This window comes from Falco biarmicus, unplaced genomic scaffold (genome assembly GCF_023638135.1).
Source record: "Falco biarmicus isolate bFalBia1 unplaced genomic scaffold, bFalBia1.pri scaffold_222, whole genome shotgun sequence".
In the NCBI taxonomy this organism is placed as follows: domain Eukaryota; kingdom Metazoa; phylum Chordata; class Aves; order Falconiformes; family Falconidae; genus Falco; species Falco biarmicus.
Genome location: NW_026611792.1, coordinates 134784 through 145248, shown reverse-complemented (window position 1 = coordinate 145248; position 10465 = coordinate 134784). Strand labels below are relative to the sequence as shown.

The 10465-nt window shown below is 43.1% G+C and overlaps 1 protein-coding gene across 1 annotated transcript; it reads right to left on the bottom strand.

Moving 5' to 3' along the window:
* Positions 1–2995: 2995 nt before the first annotated feature.
* On the bottom strand, positions 2996–9928 carry LOC130143324 (ankyrin repeat domain-containing protein 26-like). Its single transcript, XM_056326026.1, has 5 exons — positions 9794–9928; positions 7634–7847; positions 5277–5460; positions 3435–3524; positions 2996–3175 (listed from the first exon to the last, which is right to left on the bottom strand). The coding sequence occupies exons 1-5, from the start codon at positions 9918–9920 to the stop codon at positions 2996–2998; spliced, it is 795 nt and encodes a 264-aa protein (XP_056182001.1). The 5' UTR covers positions 9921–9928.
* Positions 9929–10465: the final 537 nt, after the last annotated feature.

The following is a 10465-nucleotide window of genomic DNA, read 5'->3' as shown; positions in this document are numbered from 1 at the left end:
CCAGAGGAGAGCCGGCAGCTGTTTTGACTTTGTACTTCCATTTTCCCTCTACAGAAAAGGAGAAAAGGGGAAGGCTGTCCCTTGGCAACTGGCAGGCGCTGCTTGTTTCCCAAGCACTCGTTCATTTACCCAGCATTCCTTCAGTATGTTTTCCTGCAAGGCTTTTAAGCTCCCGCTACGCTGAAAACATACAGCAGCTCCTCCACACACGCACTGGAAACATCACGCATTTTAAACCTGCCCAGAAACCAAGGGGTCAGAAGATGACCACACAAAATCCAAGGAAGAACTGGGAACTGTGGCCTTGCTCGATGTGCTCAACTGATAGCAAACCACACTGGGAACTCTTCCCAACAGAGCCACTCCAGAACTTACACAAAGACACCCATCTAGCTTTTATTTGCTTCCTCCATGACCCCCAAACGATAAGGTACTCGCAGCCTGAATGGCAGGGATAACAGAAAACAATGATATGTAAGAACCTGACCAGAAGGTGCATGTGGTTCTCCTGGGTATTGGCTCGGTGCCTGGAGAATTTTCTGGGCTCACCTGTTGCAACAGTTCAGCCTTCTCCTCGTCCAGCTGAGCAACGCGCTCTTCAGGGTGGGATCTTGACTTCAAGTGCTCCTCCCACGTGCTGTGCAAGTCCTTGGATGTCAGAGCCAGCATGTTCTGCTTCTGCGTCTGTGAAAGCAACAGTGGCAGAAGAAAAAGTAAGGTGGCCGGAAAAGACAAGAGCGCAGGAGAATGCAGTAACTTACACAGAAACAGGCCTAAGCTCTCCTCCACCCATCCAAGACCTATGGCCAAGGTTGATGTGGAGTGTAAAACACACCTTAGGAATCATAACCAAGAACAGCAGCTGGAGCTGGTGGGAAGAAGGAATACTCTAGAAGCGACAGTATGAGGTTACAACTTTGGGGGATAAGATGACATGCACACACACACAGAATCACCCTACAGCTTTCCTGCAAAGCTCCTCTGGTTCCCTCTATACTTCAGTTTTCGTAAGAACACTGCAAAAGGTGGTGCAAAAGGACAACATTCGCTCCTACTTTCAACAGCTACACTCAGATTTATTCATATAGTTACAGACATTAAGTACCTTAGTTTTCAACTTTTTTTCCAACTCCTTTTGCAAGCGCAGCTTGTCTCTCTCCAGGTCACTGTGGTAGCGTGTAGTAACTTCAAGTGAAGCTTCTGGCATAGATTGCTTTTTAAGTGCATCAGCAAGCTCCTGCTGCAGTTGTCCAAACATGCCCTAACGAAACAGTTAAATGAGCATGAAGAAAGTTCTAAGAACATGAAATACGCCTTTAACTTATTTTGTTATACAATTAGACCTGTCTAGATTGAACCCAAAAGTATGAAATTTTGCCTGCCACAGCAGGCATCTGCACAGATGATGACCTCTCATCATCTTTCTCAGCTGAGCACCTTTGACTATCAGCAGCTGTTCACGAGGATTTCTGTTTCCTAACACATAAAAAAGGCTCAGGTATTGTTCTTCCTTGAACAATACACAGGAACACACTGCAATCGGGTATTTTTTCCTAACAAAACCCAAAGAAATCTGTTGTGATCCAAGAGCCACAGTTTGACTGCAAATACTACTCCGGTGACTGAAGGCAGGACTTTGTGTTAGATTGTTCTTTGTTCTGTTTCTTCACTATACAAATACAATTAAATGAATACAAATATCTGAAAGCTCCTTTGAGATACACTTTAAGGGTATGTTGAATCACATCCTCTTGTAGTCTTCTTACTCAGCTCGTTTTAGAAATACTGATAGATTAGGTTTACAAAAATCTGGATAGCTCATATATATATATAGCTATATACATATACACACACACACTCTCTCACATGATCTTCAAAAGGAACCCATTATTTTGGTAGTAAGAATACAAAGCAAGTCACAGTTCACAATGATTGACAGTACTGCTGGAGTGTGGCTACACATCATAAAAGAGAAAGCTTAAGGTCACCGTCTGACATGAACTTTGAGGAACAGGCAGGCCCCTCAGAACCCTCAAAACACATACAGAAATCAACAGCTGGACATTACTAATACTCTTCAATCTTGATAGCAGCTTACAGAGAACCTATTTTTTCCCCTCTATAGAAGCTTCATATAAATCTATCCCCAACCGCTTCACTTCTCTGTATCTTCATTTCTCAGCCCTCGTGTATTGGATGGTTCCTCCTTTTATACCACTCTCATTCATGTCATCAGTGCAATACTTACATCAAAACCATCCAATACTTAAGACTATTCTATAGGGCATAACATGGACTAAGGAAAATAGATGGAAAAAAGTTCTAGAGAAGAATCACCTTTCTTGATCAAAGCTTAGACTTGGATACCTTTTTTCTGTTCTCTGCTTAGATCTGAGGACTAATATCCCCGTTGCCAAAACTTTCCGCAATTCCGAGGGAAACATAACAAACCAGAACAAATCAGTATTCTTTGGTCCCATACATGTAACTTGCACCGGATACATTGTAGGAACAAACTGATTTCAAGAATGGACAAACTTTAAATTGTTCTTTCTACGCATATACTTTACCTGTCTTTCTACTACGTCAGTCTCATATTTAAAGACTTGTTCCCTTAAATCAGTACACTTGGCATTTAAATCCTTGTTTCACTCTTCTATTAGATAAACTTGCTTTTCTGTATCAGCTCTAAGTTTGTTGAAAATGTCATTAAAACGGTCCTGCCCATAATCCACTATTTTTTCTTTCATGATCCTCTTGTTCTGCATCTCTTCCCATTGCTGATGGAGTAAAAAGGTTTTCACTCTGGAGCTGGGCCAATCGCTCCTGCAAGGACTCCTGTTTTATTACAGGTTCGCTTACTGGATCTTTCTCAAGTTGTCGAGCATGATCACATTCCTGTGCCCGACACTGGCCTTGACTTAATTCTTTTTTGTCATTTCTAAAAGCAAAGCTTTTTCTCTGAGCATTTGCTTCAACTGGTGAAGCTCATTTTCTAGCCTGTTAGCTTTGCTTTTAGCTTTACACAGCTGCAGAGACAAGCTCTTGTTGGTTTCTTGCACGTCAGAGAGGTCACGATGGAGCTCGACTTGCAAGCAAAGGCATTCATCACGTTCTCTGGGAAATCTTCGTTCAGCATTGCTTTTTGATGACAAATGAAGTTCAAGTTCTTGAACTGCAGCGTTCAGGGAGGAACGAAATGATTCAATTTCTGTCTCTAGTCTGTCTTTGCTTTTGTTTGTCTGCTCAAGTTTGGAAGTCAGCACTGCAGATTCTGTCTTTACTAAGTCCAGCTCCGCGTTGAACTGAAAAAACATTTGTCTTAATGCTTCCTTGTTCAGTTTAAGTTCCTTTTTGAGAGCTTCATTTTTTTCTTTCAAGGTCTCATTTTCCTTTAAATATTTTCCTTATTCCTCCTGGTGCCTAAGTCTTACTTGAGTGAGTTCTAGCGTTAGCACAGCAATCTCATCTTGTAGTAACTGATTCTTGTACAACAGATCCTGTTCTCTATCAGTGCTGGATTCCTGAATGACAGGGAAAATGAATAAAGAGCCAATTGGGAAATGAATCTACAAAAAACCTGCAGCAATAAACTGCATTTTAACATTTCTAGTACTGAAGCATGACTTCAAAGATGAAGTTTCAGGCAATAAGCTACTCTGTGAACCCATGCACATGTACAATGTACGTACACAACGGAAGTGCAACATATCCTTAAAACCTAAATGAACATCCCAAATACACAGTTTCGTTTTTTTCCCCCCTTAAACCAGCAACCAAAGCTTTTAAAATGACAGCGCTTTCTTGTATGTGCATGCCTTTATAATACTGCCTTTAAGGTTGAATTAGTTGTGCTACAGATCTGGTAAAAACAAGGCTAGAAAGGGTAATTTCCTTCTCAAATGTCTTCTGAACACTTATCCTTTTGTATTACTGAAAGTTAGCTATAAGACTCAATCACCCCCGGAATGCAATAGTCCTGTATATTTCTTCTTTATTGTATGTATAACTCTTTTCCACTTAAACACATTCACCCTACATTTATTGGGCAGCACAGCCAAGAACAAAAAGGCTTCAAGGCACTGCACATTCTTTAGGAAATTCAGTAAACTCTTTTCAAGATCTTTTTTAATACAGTGTTTATGATTGCTTTTTCTCCTCCAGTTACTCTGACTCTTACAGAGAGTTGAATTCATTGCTGATAGTCGATCATAAAATTTTAGTTATGTGGAGGTGGCAAAGAAAGGCATACTTGAAGTAAGTTCAATAAGGGAATAACTAATTTAAAAAAAAAAAGCAATGGAAACACAAACACTGTCAAACAACTTTCTTCCTGGTCAACCTTGCCATAGGTAGCTAGGTGTTTCACTGCTAGAAAGCCTAAAAAGCGATGACAAAATGTCTATGAAATGGAAAATAACAGATAGGTTAAGAAACGGGGTAAATAGTGTCTTCTATTAGTTTCCTACTTGCACAAGTAATTCAGGTACATACAGGAGTGATGCTGCTTTCCAGAACTTTTAGACATAAGAGAAAACAAGAAAGGTATTTACCCAGGTAAGTTACACGGGTAAACAGTAAATAAACCATCAAGAAACAGAAAAAGCTATGTAAGATTTATTATGACTTTAAAACAAACATGGTGAAATTTGATTTATTAGAAAAAAAATCTGCTTACCTCTGATTTTTTTCCTATAGATCTTCTTGTCTCTTCTTCTAGTTCCGTTTGTCTCCCAAGGTGGTTGTTCAAAATTCCTTCTTGAAGGGCTCTGGCCCTCTTTTCCTGAGAGAGCTGTCTCTGTGTTTCATCACGTTCCTCTTCAGCCTACAGTAATACAATAAAACTGCTTGCATCTTAAGAAAAAACAGAGCTAGCAATACATCTTCCCATTCTCCCTTGCATACTTGAAAACATTTTTGATTCCCCACCGTTATGATAATCCACCTATAAATAAATAAATTTAAATTTTCTTAGGAAAATTTAAGAAGGCAAAATACAGGATGTTTTGTAGTAATTCAAAAAAAGGTCAGGCTTTGCCTGAAATACAAATGAAACCTAAATTTTGAAAAAGGAAAAAAGGAATAATAAACTGCAAAGCAAAAAAAAAAAGAACAACCCAATTGTGAACCAACTGTACTCTACTGTTCTCAAAATTTGACAATTGTTATCCAGCGCCTCTTCCGTGAACAAAGCGCCTCCTTCTCTAGGCATACCGGAATACAATTGAAAAGAAGCAGAAAATAAGACAAAGAGTTTAATTCATTATTTAATATACCTGTTTCAAGAGCGTTCTCAGTGTTCTTAGTTCCATTTCTAAATTCCTAGACTGTAACTCAAGTTTCTGTTTCTCCTCCATCTCTTTACAATATTGATCTTCTTTCCTTCGGAGGTCTTCTCTCCTTTTCTCACACAGCACTTCTACTCTGAGCCTCTTTTCTTCTTCTTGTTTCAAAGAACATCTGGGATTTAACGGAGTATTTGAGAAACAAAAGCACTGATATAAAAGTAGATATTCCAATGATGGACTTGCAGAGACAACTCAAACCATAAAAAATGTTAAACGTTTTCAGAGTTCATATTTTTACTGTACTTTTCAACTTTTTAAAGAATTCTAACTTCATTCCATTGTGCATGGTATCAGCTGTACAAGATACAGAAAAAAAACTTTGAGTGATTTATCAGTTATTTGTAAGTTTGTATAGGGAAACACACACCAGTGTGCACACTTCTATAATAAAATTAAAAAAACCCATCTTCATATTACAGCCATTTTGTTGAAAAAGGAGTTTGTTGTCTCATCAGATCAAAGCATCGCAAACTTTTACTATGGTTAGTATACATTTTCTTAGTATACTGAGCATTGCCTACACATTACGGATTCAGTGACCAGAAGCAATACTGGTGAATCAGCACGCCACTTATCTATGGCAGACCCAACAATTTTTCAGCAAGCCTTCTGTAAGTCTAAAACAACTGCTGACCACAGGCAGAACAAGCAGCTTCTGTTTACTCCAGAAGGATGTCAGTGTTCAAAACCAGATTCAGAAATGCATGGGGTTTAAGCTGAATACGATTAAAAACAGTTTTAAACCTCAGTTGGATCTACCTCTGGGAGAAACTACAGCAATTCCATTTTGAAGCTGACTTACAAGGAAAGCCTTATGGAAGGTCAGCTTCTTTACCAACTGAAACAATCAGCAATAAGCACTGACATGGTAAAAAACGGTCCATGGTGTGCCCACGGTACCCAAACAAGCAAGCAGCTTTGTGTTTGATCATTATTTTGACTATTTTTTCCCATATACTCGCAACAGTGAACAAAAAAATAAATTAAAAAAAATCGTCAACGTAAGGGAAGAACTGCCAATTGAAAGCCTGCTTTAGAAATTCTGCAAAACAAGAATCAACCACCACTAAAATTACTTGAAAGACTGACAGAAACATTTGTATTTGAATGGTGTATATTGCAAGGAAAAAGCTTTACATGTAATTTCTAGTGTAATTTCGCAAAAAGTTGCGAATTAAAAATAAATTTAACACTGCTTGGAGAATTCACTTAGAATGAAAATACTACTTCTTTATACTTGACAGATGCTTGAGGATTTTGAACACCTGCTGAAGTCAAACCCAGGCCAAGCTGGGACCGGCCTCGTCTTCCTCGTACTCCCCTCCCCCGCGCTGGGAGGCCCAACTCCCCCAGGCCCAGCTCCCACAGCCTCCCCTCACAGGGCTGGTGCTCCTGCCCCCGGGCCAGCCCGGCATCTCCCTGCCGACCTCACACGGGCTGGGCAAGATCTCCTGGGCTGGGCGGCCAAAAACCGGACCCCGGGCTCGAGACACAGCTCAGCAAGCCCTGAGGAGGGGTGGGCACTCCCTGCCCCCAGTGCCCTGGCACTGCTGCCCCCCAGACAGCCCAGGCCGCTGCGGGCCGCCCCAGCTGCCAGCTCACGGTGGCTCCTGCTGAGCTCGCTCTCTGCCTGGGCCGCCTGGCCCTGCTGGGCCAGCTCCCCAGCCACGCCATCCCACCGGGGATCACCACGAGGAGATCTCCCCTCCCAGGCCAGGGCTCTGCAGTTGTCCTTGCTCAACTGCCTACGGTGCCTGCTGGCCACCCCTGTCGGACGTGATGTCAACAGCGATGAGAAACCTCACGCCTCCGGGTCTAGCTCAGGAGTGTGGGGAAAGGGGCAATCCCAAACTTGACCCTTCCAACAAACAAACAGGTAAGCAAACAAATGCTCTAAGCTCTGGTTTGACTTGCACTGGGTGGAGTTACCAGAAATCCTAGTATTATAGGCCAACTGAAGCTGCAAGGACAAAATGAAAAAAAACCAAACACCCAACCATCTCTCAAATCTCTCTTATAAATCTGATTTCCCTGTACACACTCTCTTGCTCTTTTCTTGCTAGAAAACAAAGTTAGAACAACATCCAGAAGACTGTACATGGAGCTGGTATCCGGACGTTTTTCCCCTCTCACATTATGTACTTCATAGCATAACTGGCCCACGGGATTCAAAAAACCCAAACCCAAAAGCCTGGAAACTTCTCATCCTGTTGCCTGCACCATCAGTGTCTTTCGGAACAAAACCACTACCAAGATAATACATTATCAGACCACAATTTACATACTTAAGGCTTTGGATATCCCTTTTCCATTCTGCTTCTTGGTGAGCCAACACGGATTTCAAATCTTGAGTCTTCTCCGCTCTGAACTGTGACTCCTCCCTTTCGTCTTCCAATTTCCTTACTTCTCTTGAGAGCGCTTTATACTGATTTTTCTGACGTTCTATTCTCCGTTCATATTCAAGAAGTATGTTTTGCATTTTCAACAAAGTAGCAGAACCTGTTTTGAGACAGAAAAGACACAAAGCTGCACAAATACTGCCCAATGTATAAGCTGTTCAGTGCTTTGCTGTATTACGTGCAGGTGGCAGGTTAGTGGGAAGGTCCCTGTGAGAAGAAGCCAGGGGTCGCCCCGTGCTGGACATGGACGGTTTCAATGGACCCACCGCAGGGCACAGCTGAGCCTCTCAGCCGTGCTGGCAGCTCCTCAGGAAAAACAAATGTAGGAAAGGGCGAAACCACCACACGGGCAGAGAAGGGGAAAAGCATGTGAAAACCAGCCCTGCAAACGAACACCCAGGTCAGCGAAGGAGGAGGGAGAGGTGCTGCTCCAGGTGCCAGAGCAGAGATTCCCCTGCAGCCCCGGAGAGAACCATGCTGGAGCAGATACCCACAGCGCAGTGCTGCGGAGGACCCCGTGCCAGAGCAGGCGGATCCTTCCCGAAGGACCTGCGACCCATGGAGGGCCCAGGCTGGAGGAGATTTTCCCCAAAGGACTGCAGCCTGGGGGAGGACTCACACTGGAGCAGGGAAAAGGGACGAGGAAGGAGCAGCAGAGAAACTGCTACGTCCCGACTGCCGACCGCAGCCTCCCCGCGCTGCCTGGGGAGGTGGCAGGGAAGGAGCGCGGCAGAGCTTGAGCAGGGGGGGTGCCGACGTGTCCTTCTCAGGTTTGGGGTCTTTGTTTCTCACTATCCAAATGTATTTTAATCGGTGGAGTCTGTTTTGCCAGTGACAGTCCCTGGGAAGTGACAGCCCTGCCTTCACACTGACCCACAAGCTTTTTCACCCCATTTTGTCAAGGACGGGCAGTGGCAGCACTGGGGGGGGAGTTTGGCCTTCGGCCAAGGTTAACACTTGCCTAATGAAATTTTAGCATAGTTTAAGAGCCCTAGTAAGTGATGCTTATGTTTATATAATGCCTTGTGCATATATGCAAGCATCTTATGACAGTTGAAATTTGTTATATATATGTACTTACTATTTTTAAGCAAAGCCATTATTTTGCTGTACTCTTTGTCATTAGCTGTTGAGGGGTGTGCTGGTTGTGGCTGGGATAGTGTTAATTTTCTTCGCAGTCGCTGGTACGGGGCCATGTTTTACAGTTGTGCCGCAAACAGGGTTGGTAGCACGGGGATGTGTTCGTTACGGCCCAGCAGCGCTCACACAGAGCCAAGGCCTTTCCTGCTCCTCACCCCACCCCACCAGCGAGCAGGCTGGGGGTACGCAAGGAGCCGGGCCGGGACACAGCTGGGACAGCTGACCCCAGCTGACCCAAGGGATGTGCCATGCCATGCGGCATCATGCTCAGCATATAAAGCTGGGGGAGGACGAAGGAAGGGAGGGACATCCAGAGTGATGGCACTTTGTCTTCCCAAGTATTTGTTATGCGTGACGGAGCCCTGCTGTCCTGGAGATGGCTGAACACCCGCCTGCCCATGGGACGTGCTGGATGAATTCCTTGCTTTGCTTTGCTTGCGTGCGTGGCTTTTGCTATTAACCTGTTTTCATGCCAACCCATGAGTTTTCTCACTTTTCCCTTTCCGATGCTCTCCCCCACCCCACTGGGGTGGAACAAGTGAGTGGCTGTGTGGTGCTTAGGTGTTTAGGTGTAGCTGGGCGTAAACCACATCAAGGGGATATAAAGAAGAAAAAGCTCTTGCTGACTTTTGATGACCGCATTAGAAGGAGCTGAACTGTACTTTGCAAGAAACTGCTTCTCCAGCTCTGACTAGACAGAGAACCAATGATAACGTAAGGCACATCGGCTGGTAATGCAGGCAACATCTCAGGTCAGGTGACAGTTTCACAGCTTTTGAGGGGGATCTCTAGTCACAAAGAGATACTATATCAAAATATGAAATTAAAATACTTAGGAGCGCATACAAAGAAATCATGTTTTAAGGGGAACTTGTAACAGCTGAAGACAGAGACTTGAAAACATACCCATATGAACCACACCAAGCTCTTCCAACAGCAGCATAGTCTCCTTGTAGGTTGAAGCTTCCAACCGGACATCCTCTGAAGTTGGGTCAGATGAGTGAGTTAAACCAGGGCCATCAGTTACTTCCATTGGTATGCTGACCTACAAAAAATACAGTACTTTCTGTAATTCCACTGTCTAGTATTACAGACCATTACAAATGCATGAATGATTCATTCTCTCCTTCACAGCCCACAGATTTGTCTCAAATACAATAAAGCTGCATACCAGCAGCAATTTGTACATCTGGTTGATCACTACATAAACACTGCTCCCATCTACGTGATTAAAAGCTGATAGAGACTGTTTACCAAGAAACTAGTTTTACAGTACCTCGTTCCTTTCACTCCTGGGTGTTGCTGCAGGTCTAGAAAACAGAAATATATTTCAGTACTGAAATGCTTACTTTGCATTATGAATAATACCTACAGTAGCTTTGAAAACTTAATTGCAGAACTGAATTAAACTAAAATCTGGTATAGCAACTTTGCTAGATATAGTTCAAGACTGAAACAATTATTGTGTACTATTAATGTCTACTGGAAGGCTAATTTTTCCGCAAGATATTAAGCAAATAGTTGAAATAACTGTTCCCTAAACTTCACGCAAAGTGACAGAAATCTTACAGCTACAGA

What these genes read in the sequence shown, in the direction of transcription:
- LOC130143324 (XM_056326026.1), bottom strand. Translation starts at nt 9,920, where the DNA reads ATGGAAGTAACTGATGGCCCTGGTTTAACTCACTCATCTGACCCAACT. An exon ending in GCTTGGTGTGGTTCATATGG is followed by an intron (nt 7,848 to 9,793) that starts GTATGTTTTCAA and finishes GTCTCAAAACAG; the next exon opens with GTTCTGCTACTTTGTTGAAA. An exon ending in AGGGATATCCAAAGCCTTAA is followed by an intron (nt 5,461 to 7,633) that starts GTATGTAAATTG and finishes GTTAAATCCCAG; the next exon opens with ATGTTCTTTGAAACAAGAAG.